Source organism: Pangasianodon hypophthalmus, chromosome 16, assembly GCF_027358585.1.
Source record: "Pangasianodon hypophthalmus isolate fPanHyp1 chromosome 16, fPanHyp1.pri, whole genome shotgun sequence".
Taxonomy (NCBI): Eukaryota; Metazoa; Chordata; class Actinopteri; order Siluriformes; family Pangasiidae; genus Pangasianodon; species Pangasianodon hypophthalmus.
Genome location: NC_069725.1, coordinates 14,345,057 through 14,366,927, shown reverse-complemented (window position 1 = coordinate 14,366,927; position 21,871 = coordinate 14,345,057). Strand labels below are relative to the sequence as shown.

At 37.1% G+C, this 21,871-nt stretch overlaps 1 protein-coding gene across 1 annotated transcript in view; it reads left to right on the top strand.

The window, feature by feature from the left end:
• chl1a (cell adhesion molecule L1-like a) overlaps positions 1–21,273 on the top strand; it is a 43,974-nt gene extending 22,701 nt beyond the window's left edge. The window contains 16 exon segments of the mRNA XM_034312056.2: positions 1,862–2,002; positions 2,924–3,035; positions 3,691–3,857; positions 3,966–4,131; positions 4,513–4,637; positions 5,111–5,212; positions 5,335–5,532; positions 5,846–5,916; positions 6,525–6,747; positions 7,626–7,741; positions 8,169–8,373; positions 8,751–8,873; positions 9,159–9,338; positions 12,582–12,713; positions 16,809–16,881; positions 20,821–21,273. Coding sequence (XP_034167947.2) covers positions 1,862–2,002; positions 2,924–3,035; positions 3,691–3,857; positions 3,966–4,131; positions 4,513–4,637; positions 5,111–5,212; positions 5,335–5,532; positions 5,846–5,916; positions 6,525–6,747; positions 7,626–7,741; positions 8,169–8,373; positions 8,751–8,873; positions 9,159–9,338; positions 12,582–12,713; positions 16,809–16,881; positions 20,821–20,974 — 2,288 coding nt within the window. The 3' untranslated portion in view covers positions 20,975–21,273.
• Positions 21,274–21,871: the final 598 nt, after the last annotated feature.

The window sequence follows — 21,871 nt, the reverse complement described above, 5'->3', positions numbered from 1 at the left end:
GCCTCTTACATCAGGATAATGCACCCTGCCATACTGCAAACATTGTTCAGGAATGGTTTGAGGAACATGACAAAGAGATCAAGGTATTGACTTGGCCTCCAAATTCCCCTGATCTCCATCCGATCGAGCATCTGTGGGATGTGCTAGAGGGACATACACAATGTGCTAGAGGGACCTCCACATGAGGGACCTACACAATATTACGCAGGTGGTTTTAATGTTATGGCTGATCGGTTGACTGGACAGTTGAAGATTGGAAAAGCGTCACCTGGTTTGATGAATCTCGATCTTTGAATCTGGCGCCAGCAGCACAAATCCACGGACAGTTCAGAATGCTGGTGGCGGTATCATGGTGTGAGGAATGATTTCTTGGCACACAGTTGGCCCCTTAATACCAGTTGAGCACCATTTACATGCCATAGCCTGAGCATTGTTGCTTACTACGTAAATCTGTTTATGGCCACAATTTACCTATCTTAGAATGGCATGATAATGTGCCATGTCACAAAGCAAGCATCTTCTCAAACTGGTTCTCTGAACATAACTGTCACATCTATCATGAAGAATTCACTGCCAAGCCACCAGAGGGCACCTTGCCATGTATTTTGAACATCTTCTTCTGTTATTCCATTCATTTCCTGTGCACATCTGTTCAGTTTCTCCTTTGATTGGACTCCTTATATAAGTTTGGTGTTTCCCCCCTTAGTTGCTTAGTTTCTGTTATTTTGCGTGACTGTTGTTGCTTTTGTTTTCATGTTGCGTTCTTGTTTTGCTCCCAGTTCCTGTTTTGCTAGTTTTATTATTCTGCCTTGGTTTGCTTTGTTTGTATTTGCTTCAATAAAGAAAAAGCCTGCACTTGTATCCGTTCTCCATTTTTGTGAGAATGATAGTGATACTTCTTTTTCAGTATATCTCTTGATAGCATATCTTAAGTATCAGAATTCTGGAGACTGGGCTCCAACTCATTTAATCACATTTTATCACAAAGCACCACAAAGTAAATGTTATCGGGTGGGGTGCAATTAGTCCTTTTAGTACCTTTCATGAGGGTCATTAGGATCACTCTTTGCCTGAACTCATCCCTTAGATCTGTTCACTAAGGGTGGCTTTACTGGGATCATTAAGCTGCTCGTGACATAGCCCTGAGGTATAATTCAGGCACTGATGTACACATTAGTAGTGCACAGGCCCCTCCATCGCAACAAGGTATTGATCCATGAAGTGGTATCTGTTGGCTATGGCTAAAGAATACTGCTTAAACACAGAAGTGTGGAGTAAATAGAAGGAGAAAAGTGTAGTAGGAGATGAGAGACAGAAATAATGGAAAAGCATTAAAAAAAGTGGAAAGGGTGAGATTCATATGGCAGACGGGTTGGATAAACAAGATCATCACTCTTAGACTCCTTAGCCGACCCTTATTAAGGCAACCAAATGGCATACCTCCTGTGAATGAGTTTGCTGATTTCTCTAAATTTCTACAAATATTGGGCCATATTCAGAGTTGAATGTGCACAGTGAGGATTTCATATGGAAATTATACACTCTGGTATTCAGACCTCAGACATGATTATAGCACTTTTCATAGAGTTAACTGAGAACCTTTGCACGTGGGGTGGCTGGTTGACTTAAGCAGAGGCATGTCTCAGTTTCTTGCAATTCTGACCTTGGACTTAAGCCCATTTTTCTTGCTTGATATTGACTTGTGTGATATTGCAGTATTAACTGCAGTGCCAATGCAAGACTGGTATGTAGTGGGATATACAGCTACATAGAATTCTTGAATAGTAAAATGTATTAACTTTGTTTATGCAAACCACTTTATTATTAAGAACTTACCATAACAATCTTTCTTCTTTTTCAGCATTCTCCTCATCCCATATCAGAGTGCTACATGACACAGTAATCCTTTACAGAGCCCAACAAAATAACAGTGCAGTTTATCAGTGTGAGGCCTCCAACAAACATGGCACTTTACTGAGCAATACCAACATCATAGTTATGAGTAAGTGATCTGTATTACACTAGTTGAGCATAGACCTGAATTATAATTCTGTAACTCTCAACCCAGAAAGTTTTCCCAAGCTTACCATCTACCCAACCTGTAAATTCAGGCACTCTTAACCACAGTATAAATGCTGAAGAACCATTTATTTCCATGGGAAGCTGGGTGGCAAACACTTTCATCTGAAATCAGTGGCAGTTTTCTTATTGTTCAGCTCCAAGCTGTTAGCCTCAGACAATGACATGTATATGGATGATGTCATCTGCAAACTTTTTTGAGTTTGACAGAGTAACTCTTAGAAGTACAGTCATTGATATATAGTGACATTCTCACATAAGGGTCATTCTGACATACTGTTTCCTGTTAGAGAGGAAACTGATAAACCAGTTACAGACAGATGAAGATACATTTAACTACCTCAGAGTAGGTCTGCACTGATAGCGCTAAAATCAGAGCTAAATTCCACAGAATATGGGCTTGGTGTAGAATATGTTCATATGTGTATTACTGCATATGTGTGTAATAAAATCTCATTGGTCAATCATGTACTGGGAAAGTTTTAGAGTAATTTTTATATTCCTAATTCTTCCCTAACACTACCGCTCTTATAAAAAATGAAAAGCAACCAAATCTCTATTTTTCAATTTTTTTTTTTTTTTTTTTTTTGCAATAGGAAATGAGGTCATCTGTGTTTTTTCTTTATGACAAATGTTCTTGCTCATAAGTGATTGGGGGGTCTCTGTTAATTTGTAATCGACATGAAAGTAGAACTTACTTAGAGTCAGCGTGGTTTTTTTGTTTTGTTTTGTTTTGTTTTGTTTTGTTTTTGCTGGAAATGACTGCATCTTATGTGGGTCAAGTTAAATATTAAAGTTTTTTTAATATTTCATAAATGACTAAGTTAATCTGGTTTCTTCCTAGATCTTCCTCCTTTGATCCTGACACAGAATTCTGTAAAGTACGGTGCTGTGTGTGGGAAAAATGTCATGATGGACTGCAAAGTGTTTAGTTCTCCACCTGCTGATATCCACTGGTCAGTTCCATGCTATTTTAGAAATGCCGATTTATTCTTTTGTCTGTTCATATGCCTATTGGTTTAAGTTATTAATGATTAGTAGGTGATTGACCAACAAAGATAAGTCAGTACAGAGATTACTGGTAAATTATTTTAAGATTTGTAATGTTTAATTGGGCCCATGTTAAAAAGTCACAAGGATGACTTAGCATATATATATATATATATATATATAACAATATATAATATATAATATATTATAACAAAACTGCAACTTGTACACACTACTGATATGAAGCCACGTATCATATAACTGATCTATTTATCAACTAAAAGTATGTAAACCAAGCATTGACCTTCATAGTTCTTGTATCAGTGTGTTGTAGCCACACTGTATAGCCATAACTGTTGGAAACACACAATGTTGGAAGCACACAACTGTATAGGACGATTTATAGAATAAAACCTACCTATATTTCTCAGGTGTTCATGGTGAGAATTTATATATACACTCACCAGCCACATTAATAGGAACACCTGTACACCTGCTCATTCATGCAATTATCCAGTCAGCCAGTGTGGCAGCAGCACAATGCATAAAATCATGTCAAGATGCATGTCAAGAGCTGTAGTTCATGCATGGTTAATGAACACTTTGTTGTTTATTTTGTAGGAGAAAAGAAGGCCTTGAAGGTTCTGTGGTAGGAGAGCGATTCTTTCTCCATAAAAATGGCTCCCTTCAGATTCACACAACTGAGGTGGAAGACACAGGAAAATATACTTGTTTTGTTAACAACTCAGAGGGCAACTCCAGCATTAATGCAAAACTACATATAAAAGGTTAGCGATGTTCTTGGGCTAAACGGGTTTGACTACTCTTCTTACACTAATTTATGGTATATATTATGAGATAATGGTCAGTGAAATATATGCACATCTTTGTGATAGACCCAACCAAAATCGTGACTCCTCCGCAAGATAGAAAGATCAAGAGAGGGAGCATGGCAGAGCTTCAGTGCAACGCGCAGTATGATCAGTCATTCACTGATGAGCTGAAAATTCTCTGGCAGAAGGATGGGAAAGATATAGATTCCAATTACATTGAGGATTCAAGGTGGGCAGCATAACTTAGCTATAAATGGTTTGATAACTATTGCAAGTCAACTAACATAATTTTAATATTTATATGGTTGAAGTAATATCATCCCTTGTCTAGAGGCTGTAAATATAAAAAAAAATCTGTAAAAGTTTGTCTAAAACAAATCATTGTTTTGATTAAGAGTAAGATAAAATTGCATTCATGTACAGTATATTTGTAAGCAAATCATCATGACTGAAATCATTAAAGCATTTCACTACACGTCAAAAGCATTTCACTACATTTGAATTTGAATATGACACTGCACATCTTTGAAACTTATTTTGAGTTGGTATGAGGACTTCAGGCTTATTGTTCCCAGTGATAGAACTGAAGAATGTTTTGTAATATCCACAGATTCTACATTGATGTGGGAATACTGCAGATCAACAATGTGAGCCACAGAGATGAAGGACTATACACATGTATTGCTAGAACATCCCTCGACCAAGATACAGCATCTGCATATGTAACTGTGCTAGGTATGTTATTTACTGTATCATTCATGGCCAACATTTTCACACTTTAGCTTTTATAATTAATCATTTTAAAATATAATTAATGATACTCCATATAAAATGTACAGTGTTATATCTTAATGATACATCAACAGAAAGTTATATAATGTAGATGCAAACACACCAAAAGTCTGAATACAACACCAACAATCATGCTTTTTTAATAGAAGTCAAAACTTTTCTTTATAATTTGTTGAAAGCAGGAGCAACTGTAAACTGTATGTAAGCTGTTAACCGTAATTCTTGATGATATTCTTGTTTTTTTGTTGTTGTTGATAAAATAATAAAATAATTAAAGAAACGAGCTAGCAAACAATTCTTTGAAGACACTATGACTTTCTTTATGCTGTCATGCTATTCAATTTTCATAAAATTCAAACTGTTGTTTAGTTTGATCACAACGATGTACACTTTTTTATATGTTTGTTGCACTTTAGATGTCCCTGACCCTCCAGTAAACTTAACATTATCAGATCTGAGAGATCGTAGTGTGAAGCTTCACTGGATGCCTACCAAGGACCATAACAGCCACATAACAGGTAATGTCCATGACTGCTTACACTAAATGCAAATCTAAAGATACACCACTTTGAGCTACTCTCCAGTGTATGCAAAGTATTCTATGTAAATAATGGCTACTGAATTGTTTATTATTGAGCAGAGTACATCATCGAATTCGAGGAGGACCACTGGGAGCCAGGCAAGTGGAGGCCACTGCTGCGAGTATCTGGCCACCAGAACTCTGCTCCTGTCTCATTACATGGACATATTAACTACCAGTTCAGAGTCAGTGCTGTCAATGGCATTGGAAGAGGTCATCCCAGCAAACCCTCTGAGAGATATAAAACTCCTCCTGCTGGTAAGAATATACCTTTCCACTTCCACTGAGTCTTTATTTCATGTTTCTTTATTTCCTGACATGCCATAGTGATTGATCCATATGAACCTTGCTACCTTGATCTTTATATATATATATATATATATATATATATATATATATATATATATATATATATATATATATATATATATTTATTTATTTATTTATTTATTTATTTATTTATTTATTTATTTATTTATTTATTTATTTATTCTGGGAAAGTAATACACAGTATGTACATATTATTTACAGTCAAGACACATCTTATTAATACAGATTTCCTCCTTAATAGCCCCAGATAGGAACCCAGAAAACATAAAGTTTGAGGGTCATTCGCCTCATCAGATGGACATTACTTGGGAGGTAACAAACTGACAGCGCTTTTGATATACTATAGGTGTACTGCAGTTGGCAAAATGAATATACTGTATAAAAACCTCACTAGTGAGGTATGAGAAAATTGCTATGAAGAAACATAAATCCATCTACACTATATGGTCAAATGTATGTGGATGCCTGACTATGACCCCCATATCTGGGCCTTCCCCAAACTTTTGTGTATATTGTCTATATTCTTTAATAGATGTTTGAAAAGTTTGCAGTATGACTGAGCTCATACTCCCTAACCTTAAGCATTTTTAACTTTTCATGTGGGAGCAACCTGACTTCATGCAAATTAGAAATAAAAAAATTAGGAATTTTCTCTTGAAGTAGTAAATTTCTTTGGATTTCATGTGACATTGTAAGAAAAGCTATGACCATTAATCTTGCTTCTTCCCTGACCTTGACCATGTTGACCACTGTTAAAATGCATAGTACAGGAAATGAATGTACAGGTAAGTTACAAATGAACTTTTCTGTACATTCCTTTCCTTTACTGTTCATTTTAACAGTTTTGCAGGTTTTGAGAAGAATTTTTACCTCACAACTCCATTTGTAAAACTACTCCTTTCACTCTCTTTGCATTTTAGCCTTTGAAGCCTATTGAACACAATGGACCTGGTCTAGAGTACAAGCTTAGCTACAGACAGATGGGTGTTGAGGAAATCTGGACAGAGAAGATGGTGAAGAGGCATTCCTTTGTTGTGAAAGGCACCCCGACATTTGTCCCTTATGAGGTTAAGATCCAGGCCCACAATAATTATGGTTGGGCAGTGGAGCCCAGTGTGGTGATTGGATATTCTGGAGAAGACTGTGAGTAATACCGCTTTGCACTTCAGTGTTTAACGTTTCCCACTAGTGGCAGATCCATAACATTTAGCCGGGTGGGACACAGGGCTAGAATGACCAAGTACTCCAAAAATCCTGTAGCAGAGCTAGCTGTAATTCAGTGACTCTTTTCTAAACATGAAACTTCTGTAGCAGATCCTCTGTTGCAGCTTATCCAATCACATGCATTTTTCCAAAATATTCAGCTTAAGGCAGCTCACTGAGAAAGGGAAGTGTTTTCACAGATTTTCATAGATTTCCCCTCTCTGGTCTGACTAGTGAAGTGATGTTGATGATAAAAACAGAATGCTTAAAGATGAATGGACAGAAAAGTATGTATTTATTCTCTGCTTCAAGTCCAAAACCAGCATGTCTCATCTGTTCAGAGTCCATGGGGCTAGTCAAAAGTAGGAGCTCTACAGCAAAACAAGATAATAATAACATTAAATTGATGTGATGTCATATTTATAGCCATGAACAAATCATTAAAAGTTAAGCATTAAAAGGTAACTAGTGTAGGCATATAGTATTGATTAGAGTGATACCATATTGATTATTGATACCATATGGGATCTGATATGGGATCTGATATGATTAGAGTGACTACTGATGTGAAAAATCAAACCCAAACAACACAGTGTATAAAATACAGTAAACGGTGTCAATAAAACTTGTATGTGTGTGTGTTACTGGCTTGTAAGCAGCTTAGTTATGGTGGACTGTGACTTATATCCTCAATAGTAGTTAGTTATGGCATATGAATGGACCTGTGTGTATTTCTATCTCATCCATCAGTATGCTTACTTCCAAAGCCTTGTAGTGATTGTTTTACCTGGAGCTTAATGCTATCTTGTCCTCACCAGTGCCAGTTGCAGCTCCTGAGGATGTGAATGTAGAGGTGTTGAACTCCACGCTGCTGCGGGTCAGCTGGTCTCCTGTCCAACAGACCCAGCTCAGGGGCCATCTTGAAGGCTACAGTGTGAGTGTCCTTCTTTTGATAGGGTCTGGAGAGAAACATCATTTAGCTATGAGCAAGCAGTTATGAATCGACCCTGCTTCTATGTTTTCTCTTTCCCCTGAGAGGTGAAATATTGGTATTCTACACTATTAAAAGTAAGAAAAAGACTTTCTAAATGTGTGAAGTTAACGTTAAAGTTGAAGTGAAAGACAATAAAAATCTAACTGAAGGTAACACAAGTGTAGTAGGCTACTGAATTTGGGGTAATATTCAATAAATCATATTACATAAATATGAGGTCGTGTCAAATGATTATAATATATTCCAGACCTGCATTCGAATAGCCACTCCAACACCCCCCGATATTTCTCTCCATTTCTTCCTTTATTTCTGTTTTTTTTTGTACCCTTTATTCCATTTTCTCTATTTCTTTGTCTCTCTCTTTCAGGTGCATTGGTGGAGAACACAAAGCCTGCTGACTTCTATAGAAGTTCCTGCTGAGAAGCAGTTTCTGATCCTCCCAGGGAATCAGAGTCACACCATAGTGCCTGGGCTGAAGCCATTCTCCCAATACCGTCTCACTGTAAATGTCTTTAACAGGAAGGGCAATGGTCCCAGCAGCAGGCCGCTCACCTTCACAACACCGCAGGGAGGCAAGCACTAGTTGCATCACTTACATTTAAATAGGGCTTCACGTAGGGGGGCAAATGGTTTTAACCTTTATGCTGTTTTGTTCAAAATGACCAAAATGACATTTTAAATTTGTCAAACATGAAAGTTTATGTTCACAGTTCAGTTCATCTAGTTAAGATTAAAAATATATATTAATTTATAATACAGAGAATATGTTTAGGTTATTTTAATAACAAAAGTGTTTTAAAAAACATGATTTTAGTGAAATTACCTCCCTCTTTTTTGTATACTCACATTTTAAATTAGTAATTGTATTGCTATAAAACAAACTCATGAGTAACTGATTTCTCATTCTTCTTATAAAGTAAGGTAACTGTAAGGTGTTCACTGTGTGCAGTTCCTGAAAGCCCCCCTATACTCAGAGCCACAAACCCTCAGGATAACTCCATCACACTGGTGTGGGCACCACCACTTGAGGCCAATGGTGTTCTCACAGGATACAAGCTGCAGTACCAGATATGTATGCCAATATTATTCTGCATTTTAAAGGTTGGCAGCGGTTAGAAATTTGGGGTTAATCACTAACTACATTTTTTACCAAACTGCAAATTTCCTATTTTATGCAAGCATCATTGTCTAGAAAACAGACTCCCCATGGATCAAGTGTGGAATACTTAATTCTTGAATACTGACGTTGCATTATTTCACCAGTCCAAGAATGCAAGTTAGGCAGGCCTACTTATTTGAAACATATAAACAAACCTACAAAACAACCCTTAAAAAAACATTATCTGTGTTATTTCAGTCAATGATACACTGGATGTTGGTGAAGCATACGGAGTAAACATCAGTGGACCAGACACTACACATTGGGTTCTACATGATCTGGAGACAGCCAGCTACTACCAGTTCTATCTGAGTGCTTGTACACTTGTGGGCTGTGGACCAGCTATCAGTGAAGGGGCTTCCACAGCTTCTGGAGCACGTAAGTGTTCCCAGCAGTGTTACACACAACGATTAGTCTAGACTAGACCCGGAGCCAGATGTATGCATGTCAGGAGGCACAGCGCAACTTAATGCAGCCATAACAAAATGTTGTCAGAGTTATCAGTAACAAGGATAATGTACTGAACTTCTTTATTAGATGTAAAGAAAATTGGTATATATATTTCTGACATTTGTGTTATAACCAAGGTTGCCATGACAAAAGCTGACCTATTGATTAGCAACATTAAAAGACATTAGGCCTCATTAACCAGGCTGGATATAAACAGCTTTATTTGTAGATCATTCATATGAGCGTTTACACACAAAAAAAATGGTATTAATGAAAATCCCATAAATTTAGAGAAAAAACACATTTGTATCCTATTCGTACTGCTGAGTGTGTGAAAAAATAAGATGAGTAACTAATGTAAAACCTTGGCTTGATCGACTTCAAGTCAAATAATTTGTATGGATTACTGCACTTTTATATGTGGATTATACTGTCAAGTTTAAATTGCTTACTTTTATTATGTTTATTGCCCTTATCCAGAGCTACTCATAGAAGAGCTTTAGAGTCTCTAACAAAAAAGCTCATCCTCATGCTAGTTCACTAGGTCAAGGACTAAGAGTAACATCAATAAAAAAAAAAACAGTTGTTTCATATTATTGATATTAATTTAAGAATATGAAAAATAAAGAAAGCGAGCCAACACAAACCCATAAAGTAAGAGAAATAAAACTAATCATTTAATTATAACAATAGAAATGCTGCCATATAAGCGGAGAATGAGCTGGTCTGTCTGCGCATAGCCATAAGCCACAAAAAAAATGCCTTGGCTGACGGAAGATTTAGTGAGTGAAAGGGTGTTTAAGACCAGTATAATTTTTTTCGGAGGATGAAAGCTGGGTTATAAATTGGTTTAACATTGTGCACATCCACCAATACACTTAAAACAATTTAAAAATAGATTTGCATGACCACCTGGGTATAGTGTAGATATTTTTCTCTTCTCCTGTTACACCATTTTCCTGTCAGATCACTTTATTCACATGTAATTCACCTTTTATGTAATTTATCTCTAGATTTTAGCCTTTTCAGGTGCTGCTTCACTGTTACTTTCATCATTCATTTCATGCTCCCAGCTGTCTATGCAATCGACCTATTATGGAGTTTTGAGGGTGTCACTAAATGCAAATGAGTTTTGCACTTATGCATACAACATATGTATGCGAGTGCAAAGAAAAATCAGCGTTTCTGAAACCTTTTTGAAAGCACTGGAAAATTTTAGTTCAGTTTAACTTATACAAACATTTACACACAAGATTACTAAAACATTGATAAATGAGGCACAATGTTTCCCTAAATAGTTCTTTCTCTATGGTCCCAAAACGGCCTCCAATTATTGCACTTCTTGTCATAAATAAAATAATTTTAAAAAATCAGAATGGCTTAAAAATATAATGTGCTAGCAGTCCAAATTGCCTAGTAACACAAATGCCCTGGACCCACCATGACCCTTACATAATAAAGCGTAGGTTTTGTTAGTCAGACGTAATAAAGGGTAAAACTGCAGAGCTGTGTAAACTCATGAAGGCAATGTCCAATGCTATAGTATGCTCTGGCCCGATCCCTGAAGTGCTGGATGTCCAAGTGGTGCTCCAAAAACAATGAGGGGTTTATAGATAAATGGGCAAGTCTTGCGTTTTAGAACAGGGCTGTAGTCATGCCACTTGGGAAAGTGCTGCACTTGTAACACATTTGGGACAGGTCTAGATAATCAGTGACGATCCAGAGGTGGGGTGAGATGAAAGATAAAAAGGGTTAAACCAACTAACTGCTAGCTGTGTTGCTGATCAGGGATTTAGTGTTCTTCGTTTAACAGAACTTGGACTAGACCAAATAAGTATTACCTATAAATGAACCTAGCCCTCCTGGATATGGCTATATAAATCACCCATGTATAATTTAGAATGAAATAAATTATAATGACCTTCTGTTACTCAGAAATCTAGATATAAATTGAACTCCTTTGAGGTACTTTTCATTAATATAACTCATTAATATAATTCATTAATAAGCAAAAAAATCTACTCACTGTGGGTTTTGCCTTGTCCCTTACTTTCACGTCTTGTATACAGTGGCTTCAGAAAGTATGCAGAACCCTTCACATTTGATTGTATTATAGATTTAATGTAAAATAGATTACATTTTTGGCCATTTATCTATACATAATAATCGATAATCACAAAGTAAGAAGATGTTTTTAGAAAGCTTTACAAATTTATTAAAAATCAAAAACTGAAGCTAAGTATTAAGCATCTGCCAGCTGGCAGTGTTCCAAACAGATAATGAACAGAGTGAGTGCAGTCCGTAATGATACTGCGGGCCTTCCTCAAACAACGTGTTTGGTAGATATCCTGTAAGGCCGGGAGTTTATTTCCCGTATTGAGCTCTGCTGTTCTCACCACTCTCTGAAGAGCTTTGCTGTCAGAGGAAGAGCAGCTGCTGTACAAAACAGTGAGGCAGCAGGTCAAGATGCTCTCTATGGTGCAGCGGAAGAAGTTTGACAGAATGTCAGAGGAAATTGCCAAACCTCTTGAGCCTCTGCAGAAAGTAGAGACACTGATAGGTTGCTCTCACTACTGTGTCTGTGTAGAGGCTCCAGGAGGGATCCTTGGAGGTGTGGAAACCAAGAAACTTGTAGCTCTTGACTCTCTCCACCTCCACCCCATTGATGTAGAACCCCACTGATGTGATTGTTAGGTAACAGTTTCTGTAATCATAAAGATTATGATGATTATCCTGAACACACCTTCAATATACTTAGCACTGTTTGACTTTAGAATATACAATTATAGAAGAGGAATATTTTATAATCTCACTATCTAGTGTCACCCAGAAGAAGATGGATTCCCTATTGAGTGTGGATCCTCTCAAGGTTTCTTCCTCATGTTGTCTCAGGGGACTTTTTCTTGCCACTGTTGCCCCCTTCTTGCTCATTAGGGGTGTAAATCTCCATCTGGATTTCTGTAACACTGCTCTATGACAATGCCTAGTGTTAAAAGTGCTTTGAAAAAAATTTAATTGAATGTAATTGTTAAAACAAACTTTTACAGAGTTATGCACTTCATAAGAAGCTTAAGAAGCATTTATCATTACGTTTGTCTACTTGGGCTTAAAGCACTAAAAAATTCATCTGTTAGTTTGTGAACAAATGCTGATTAATTTATGTATTTGCAGGTGCAGCAGGTGTACATGAGAGAATTTCATCTAAAAGCTGGTTCATTGGAATCATGTGTGCTGTGGCATTGCTCACTCTGGTAGTTCTAATTGCCTGCTTTGTGACCATGAACAAAGGTGGAAAGTATTCAGGTATGATAGTGTTGATTCCAGAAGTACTCCACTCACTGTTCACATTACCAGGACTGTCAGCGAAATAAGATAAAACAGCTTTGTAGTTTTCTTCACCTGTGCTGCCTGCCTAAGGCTCTTTCTCTCTGCTTTCATCTCAAGTGCACATAAACACACACAATACTGTGCAGAAAACACTGAATATTGCATCATCATTTTTCTTTGCTACCAAATTGTGACTTTTTCCCCATGCAACTTATCATGTCCTGAAAGAAGATAACTCTGAAAAGCACTAATATTTTAAATTGTATAGTACTTAAGTTATTGAATTATTACAGAATGCAGAAACATTACACTTTATTTGAAGGTTACCACCTTAGGATCTTTATAACACATTCATAACCATTGCATAAATGCATAAAAAGTACTGCTGGAAACATTTATAAAGGTTTGTATACAAAACTACAAAACTTGTAATGACATTTGTGACTTTGTCATTATATGAATTTTTATCCTTATCTTGCAAGTTATTTGTTTGTACATGACACATTGAGAAAGTTGGAGGTACATATAGTGCTTAACAGCAGTGTGCTGTTTGATTTACACTTTAGTTTGTAGGTGTTAAAAAAAAATTGGACAAGTAGTTGCAAGTGATCCTTTTAATAACAAATTCAAATTGCCACTTGTAGTCAGAAACAGACTTGAGATCATAGCCAAAACAAAGACAATAAAGTGGCAAAACTGCTGTAGTATGGGTAATGGCATGAGCTTTCCTGTTGGAAGAGATCAAGAACATTTAGTAGTTGCACATATGCTGCAAGAGTTCACATAGAAACATCTTGGGTCAGTAAGGGTCACCAGTACCTCTGCTGTAATATCTGGATTGTGCAGGAAATAGCCAGGTGTCCATTGGAGCCCATATGAAGAGTCTGTCTCATATTTGTTGTGGAACATAACCTCAACTTCTGGGTAATATTTAGGTGTATGCTCTGTCTCTGGAGAATGTCCAATTTCTTTGTTGAGGTCTCAGGAGTACAGTAGCTAGGATACATGAATCTGGTATGATAGAACCCTCCTCAGCAGATTCCTTTTCATGAATTCTTTAAAGGCTGTCAGCTTTCCCATTCTTGGAGCATGGGCGAAAGGAGGTAAACTTGAAACATGAAAAAAAAAACAAAGCCCACCTGACGAGTGATCAATCTCTTGACTGGTTGGATATACCCGATGATCCGTCAGTGCTAGAAAGGGATGAAAGGTCCTCTCAAACCACCTTCTCCACTTCTTCAGTGGTAACTTGAGAGCCAGAAGTTCCTGTTTGCCTTTTTGACTGCGGGAGATAATTTAATGTGAATGTCCATGGCTAGAGTTTAGAAGAATGACCTTATCATTGAGACAGAATGGCTCCTACTCCCATGTCTGAGGCATCCACCTCCACCATGAAATGAAGCTTATGATCAGGATGCATGTTGAGTTGAACTAAATCTTTTCTTGAGCTCTATGAAGTCCTCTGTGGTCTGAGAATTCCATCTGAGTTTGGTTTTTACCTCATTTGAGTAGTAATGTGAGGGGAGCCCAACACAGCTCAAGTTCATGCTGAAGTCTTAATAAAAGTTAGTGAATCCAAAGAAATGTTGCAGTTCCTTGACTGTACATGGTTTAGGCCAGTCAATCACTGCTGCCACCTTGTGGTCATCCATCTTGATCCTTTGACTGTCAACTGTGTAACCTAGGAATGAGATTGAAGTCTGATGGAAAATACATTTTTCTGCATTCATGTACAAGTGATTATCAAGTAAGTGCCTCAGAACCTTGCAAACATGCTGGATGTGTTTGGGCAAAGTAGCTGAGTGTATCAAGATGTCATCATTATACACTATTACCTCCTGTCCAGAATGTCACAGAATACATCATTGATGAGAGCTTGAAACACTGAAGGGGCATTAACCAGATAATATGGCATCAAAGGATATTCATAATTCAGAAAGCAGTCTTCAATCCATCACCCTTGTGTATGTGGATATAATTATATGTGATATTGAGGTCAGAGTTCAGTAAAGAAATGGTAGTTACTTAACTGTTTTGAGGCTCAGGGCACAAAAGGATATGGAGTGGATGTGGATATTAAGGCCTCAGGCCCACCTGGCTCTCCTCTCATGACAAAGGGTAAACGTGATTTCTAGGTGGTGTAGTACCTGGTAATAATTTGATGGTGATGTTGACCCTGCAGTGTGGTGGAAGCTGAGTATCCAGTTTCACTAAAGTTGAATGCTAGCCAGAATCTGGAGTTGGCTGACGAGGTCTGCTGCCATCAAGTTAGCTGCTGCACATGACTCTAAGAATGGGCAGAGTGACTGGTCAATGTGATATAATGTTATGGGTGCTAGAATCTGCTTTTTGGATATGGAAGAAGGATGAGAGTTTACCTTGGTCTGCGTGTGCTTCTCATTACCTGAAACGGGATCTCAAGAGTCTTTCTCAGATCTTGAATGCCCTCCACAGTTGTCTTGGAGATTTCTGTGGAACTGGTCACTCTCTTGGTTTAAATTATCCAATAGATAGACATATTAATGAGAGAAAGTCAAGCCTCACATTGTCATCACGGCACCTCCATGTTCCACCTCCACATTAAATCGGCATTATAAATGAATACGCAGAGCCACATCATTCCAACTGCTGGCTGCAGCAAAGGTGCAGAAACAGAGTGCATATTCAGCTATCATTGTGGATTCCTGAGACAGGCACATAAGTTCCTCTCCACCCTTTTTTCCTTCTGGTGAATGATCAAACACATTTTGAACAGAATCATAAATTATTCATACATGGTTACCTGTTAGTCTTGGCATTCCCAGACTTCAGGTGCCCACTCCAATGCTTTGCCATTAAGCAAAGAGATAATCATGGTGATTTTGGCACAAAGGAACTTCTTTTTGATTGGTGAAATACAGTGAGCATTGTAGTATATAACCATGACATGGTGAGAACTTACCTCTACAGCAGGTACGAAGAGCTAAGCAGGCTGAGGAAGATGAACAAGTGTGTCCATTATTATGGCAAGGTTTGCTGTAAGAAACTGGGATGCCTGCAGGGATGAATTGCAAATAAAATCTTTTTTTTTTTAAATACAAATCAACAGGTTTGAGGTCATAACCAAAGCAAAGAAGATAAAAGGGAAAAACCAGATTGGAAAAGAAAGACATAGAAAGAATGTCAGAACCATAAACAAAGGAGAAAGAATGCTCAGAGGTACAAACCACTGAGTAACAAAACCTTGCATAGGACAGAGGAAAAATAACTGCTATATACACATAGAGATAATGATTTGAGAGCTCAATAATTTGGGCTTTCAATTCTGTGCTCTGAAACATTAAAGATAAATGTTGTAATAGATTATGGTATCACAAATAAGAACTGCTATATCTAGAAAATCACACTAAAACTGGAATGCAAAAATATGCTCTCTAGCTGTATGTTAGTTATTCATTAAAGATTTTATTCATTTTTCAATTAGGGAATAGTTTTCACATTTATAAAGAAAAATATGTGTGTGGGGACGGGGTAGGTGGGGGTGGTTAAAGCTAGATGTATACTATTTGGATAGTTTGCTCAGTAATGTAATATATTATGGTACAAAAGAAAAAAATCTTGTTTACAGTTTTTACCTTTTCGCAAAGTGATCAGACCTCATGTTGCTATTTTATTACACAGTCGTTTGAGTGCTGCATTTGCAAACTAATCGCTTTGCAGCCAGTTCCCTTAATATTGACATAGGTTTGCAAGGAATTGTTCAAATACAGAAGGGTGCTAGCATTTGGGAACTTTCCATAAAGTGCTTTCTAGTAAGAATAATACATATAAACTTCAGCATTTATTTATGTTGCTATTGCTGTAATTGCTATCCTAATACTACTGAGTTGAGATGAGTGCACACATTTCTCCAAGTCATTCTTCTGAAGTTTTTACACATTTCCAGGTAATCAATGTCCTCAGAAAAACACAAAGCAGAAAACCCTTCTGTCACATTTCATCAAAGAATAACCTTAGTGTTTTCACTGTGAAATATAAAGGTGACTTTTTAAAAGCAATTCATTGGTTCTTTTTTAATTCTCCACTCTGCAGTGAACGAGGCGGAAGAAGTGAGATCACATATGAACTCTAAAGGCATGAATGATGAGACTTCCTGTGAATACAGGTAAATGATACCCTCTGCTATGGTTGGATGTAAATGTGAGACTGAAGTGAGTGTTTAAGTGAGTGTTCATAACACCTTGTCTTTCTCTCCTACAAAAAAACCATACAATCATGGCACTTATTTGGATCCACACAGAAAGCATGGCAAGTGAAGCCAGATGTTGTGCAAACCTGTGAACCTGTGTGTGTATGTTTGTGTGTGTGTGCGTGTGTGTGATATTATGCTGTAGACCTATGTACAATACACCAATACAGTATCTTGTTTTTTTAAGCTAGTACACAGCAATATGCATGGACATGCACATGCATGGAATTATTAGGAGTTGTTTTTTTTTTATCTTTTCCTTTGCTATGCACAAATTTGTGTGATGCTGCAGAGCTCAAAGATAATTCTAGGAACTGTGGTGGCCCCAGACAGGAATGCAATTGTTGCAAATACAATGTTTTTTTCCACTTTATTGAAATTATGTCACCCAAATGCATTCTGCATGCTAGATGTAATAGCTTTCCAAATAGATAACCTGTTATTACATCGCATAGGCTACAGAATACCTTTGGTAAAGTGTTGGCTTTTATATTCTATATGTACTTTAAAAGACCAAGATATCAAGACAATTTGAGTACAATGACTTATTCTACCAAGAAGGCTAGCTAAATAATTAACATTACATTCTCTAAACTAAGCACCAACTCCTAGTTTGCTGCTTGCTTGCCAAATGATGTTGGGATAGCATTATATTACTATATAAGCCATAGGCTTAGCCTACGGTTCAATTTAAAAAAAAAAGCCTGTGCATGTCCGATATACTAGCAACACATTGCACGCACACACACACATGCACACACACACACACACCGGGGTGGGGTTTCTGGTATAGGATTGTACATTACCAATCTGAGGTTTTAGGAGACTCCTGCCCTTTGAGATTTGATATTTTTGTAGACTTAGTGTTGGACTATGCAAATTGAGAGTAAAAGGAGCAGAGCAGTGGCTAAGCAGTTTTGCTAAGAAGCAAGCTAATGCTAGTCTAATTGAAATATCTTGTGCTTTATACCAGTAGGCTTGCTAACATTAGACTATTATATTGTGTATACAATATTCAGGGTCTTTTGTGATAGCTAACACAAGGCAAACTTATAATTGGTTGCACCAGTCAAACTTAAACACTAATGTAGCCTAGTTTGAGTGTACATTCCTAAAATTTACTTAAATATTAACGGTTGCAACTTAGTTTCAATGTAGTCTTAAGTAATAATGTGAAAAGTAAAACTACCATTCAGTATAAATCTACTTAAAACACAACTCAGTGTGCAGAGTAATAAGAGCAGTTACACTGATCATCAGTGGTGGCTCGTAAGTAGTGATGGGTGAGGCAGATATATATATCCACTATTCAACCACTGTTAATCTTCTTAAAGTCTTCATTCACAGCTCCATACATTGTTTTTTTATTTCAAATAATACTAATACTAAATACTAATTAGCTCTTTTGAGTGACCAACACACTAGCCTTTCTAGCCTTTCTAGATGTTGCACAATCATGGGGCAGCATGCTTGCTTCCCCCCTTAGCTCCGCAGAGTTAATATTTCATGTATTTGTCAGAAATAGGGAACAAATGCTAATAAACAAATGCTGGACAGACATCACGCTGGCCCACTGCTGTCTGTGCTGCAGTATTTGATCTGTTAGCAGCTTATTTGCTAATATTCAAATTGAGATTATTGGTTAGTGCCCTCACCCTCTTATGTCCACTCTTGGATACATGTTAATTAAGAAGAGGTCTTTTATAATTTAGCAGTTTGATTTAGTTTCTATATACTGTTCCAATCTATTTCTTTCACTATGTTCAGACTAAAATATTAAACTGGTTCAACTGTCTGCAGTAGTCAAGCCAGCTGTCAAACTAGCTAAGCTGAAACTATAAAACGTGATTTTCTGTATTAAGTATACCACTAACAACGGCCTGTTAGCTTAAATAAATATTTTAATTTTGTACATTTACTGTACATACAGAGTTAACAGCTGTAGTATCTGTCCTGACAAGTAGGCTAAATTGGGTAACAATTTAATAAACTATCCAAGGAATATAATTTGTCCACTGAGAATTTGGGTAACACTACAAGGCTGATGGATTTGTAGTTACCGAGGAAATGTGTGATTTTAATATGCAATAGCATATTATTGTTAAATGACACAAGATAATGGCTGTGCAGCACTCCCAATTTCCATATCAAAGGCACAGCCACATTTGAGCTGCTCCACTGCAGGTTCCTTCAGGTTTGGAATAATTTGTATCAGCAATCAATAGAGCATCAAAGAATTTGTTAGGTTTAGGGGTGTAACGCAATGCCACTTCTATTTATTTAGTGTTCAAAATACGTGTCTCTGTATTCCAATTTAAACCAGATGTGGGCATGATCTAGACTGTAAGTGTTTTGTATGTGAACCCTACCACTTCCCCCCAGGAAACACTGGGGAAAAAAAAGCAAGACCGCTGGAAAGAGAAGTGATTTTTCATTCACAAATGAAAGAAGGCTAATGAATAGTGCAGCTTCTCCTATTCGTATCATGTCAATGAACGTTTTCTTTGTCCAGAAAGCTTCATACTCACACCCAAACTCTAATAAATATGAATTATGGATGTATGAAAGTAAAAAAAAAAAAACCTCCTTTTCTTGTGGCATTCCATTGGATCCCAGGCCTAATGCATACCTCTAGTCTCAACCTTTCTGGCAAGGTTAAAAAAAAATAGCGTATTTGCATCTGTTTAGAACACATTGTCTGTTCAGTCCAAATAATGTATTAATATTCAATTACATCCCTTATCCACGCATTATCACAACAGCTGTAATTGCACTCTCTGAGGACACACTGAATTAAAAAATAAACTATTACCCTTTGAAGCATTGCTGTTTGCATTTAGCATTTAGAGAAAAAAAAAAACAGTGATTCCATCCTGACCCCTTTCTTCTCCTTCTTATTAACCTTTTCTCTTAGTTAGTCATATACTGTACACTCCTGGGAAAGAAATGGGCCAAGCCCAGAATGGCTATCTAATGGTTATCGATTGCAGGTTTTGTGTCTAGAAGATGTGTTAACAAGCCAGTCTCAGAAAAACATCAACGACAGAAAACGGAAAGTTTGATTCAGAGTGGTTCACCAGAGTGTGGAGTGATGATTCATGATTTGAGTTGCATGGTGATGCTCCAAAAAAGTGTCTTCGAAGATCTAGTGAGAAATATAATAGTGAATGCATCTCTACCCCAGTTAAGCATGGAGGAGGAGGTGTCATTGTGTGGGGAGCCTTTTGCTGGTCCTGGTGAGCTGCTTCACTGTGAAAATTCAATTAATGCTTTGAAATACAGGAGAATATTTCAGAAAGGATTGAAAAGTTGTTTTCTAAAGAGGAACGATCAGATGTTATTTTTTAACAAGACAATGCTCCTGTCCACACTTCAAATACCACCAAAAAGTAGCTTGAGAACAAGTCAATCAGGCTCATGTTTTGGCCTGGTATGAATCCAGATTTGAATCCTATAGAGAATGTTTGGTCTCAGATTACACACAAACTAACCAGGAAACATTTTTCAACTACTCATCAACTGTTTGAAGCCATCAACATTGAATGAAACAACATGGACTCTTCTTTCTGTAAAAAGCTATCTGCAAGATTACCCACAAGGCTTAAACATTTAAAGAAATCAAAGGCAAAAGCTATCCCATACTAAGTTACTTTATCTGTGTATTTGTTCTAATTCTTGCTAATTTCCTGATCAATAATGTATTGTTAAGACCATTTAAAGCTTAATATTTTGCCATTTTTTGCTTGGCCCATTTTTTTTTTTTTTTTGCCCAGGAGTGTATATAGGCCTGTCCCTCAGATGAAGTTAGTAATTTTTCCTTTGGTTTTTTTTTTTTTTTTTTTTTTACAATGACAGTGATAAAAAGCCTCTGAAGAGCAGCCACCCTACACTAGTGGATGACATCAGAGAAGACAGCAGCAGCATGGACAGCTCACTTGACTGCGGGAATGAGGACTGCGAGTTCAGGGAGGACGGATCTTTCATTGGTGAATATGCTGGATACAAATGAAGGCTATCCATGGAGTTGACAGTTTGAGATGCTGTTTCTACTTTTAGACTATTAAATCTATGAGTGAAAGGCTGTGTGTAATTTAAAGATGCAGATGGATATTAAGCATCTGAGTGTGTGTGAATGGTCACTTCCTTAAAGTGAAGTAAACATTGCGAAACACGAGCTTAATGTCATATGACAAACTAAGCTTGTTCTTCACTTATAAACTAACTGTGCATCAATGTTCAACAACTGGGTGGATTAGACACTTTCTTTTTTCAGAACACAGTCAGTTGTTAATGAAATTCATTTTTATTTTGAAAAAAAAAAAAACAACAACATGGCCCCTCACTGACTTGATCATGTCATGACAGCACATTTTTTGTTAGATGCCATGGATATGGTATGCATGGGCACAAAAAGTCCTGTCAAAACGTTATAATGAGGTATGGATCCTAGGAGTAAATGGGTTTCCTTTGATGTCGATGCAATAGATTAACATAATTATTTCTAATTCTTACATAAATCTGACACATTTCTGTTTAGCAATGTACTTTATTAAAATCAACATTTACACTGCCAGTGGGGGGAAAAAAAAGCAGTGCAAATGTCAATTTCAATCGAGTACATTGAAAAGTTTAAAATAAAGTGATGACCCTTACTTTCGTTCTTGCACGGCAGTATTTTCTTATTCACATACATTTTGCATGCAGATACACACTGGTGCAGTGTGGAGATCATTTTTAAAGAGTATATAATTCCCGAGAGATTATTGTCATTCCAGGAGCATCCATTCCTGTCCAAAACACGAGACTGTCATTAAAAACGATCTTTAATACATGCTTGGCGCTTATCTTGTTCTGCAGTTTATGCCTACCTCTATCTTGTGTCTTAAACTATCTTTCTGTGTTTTAC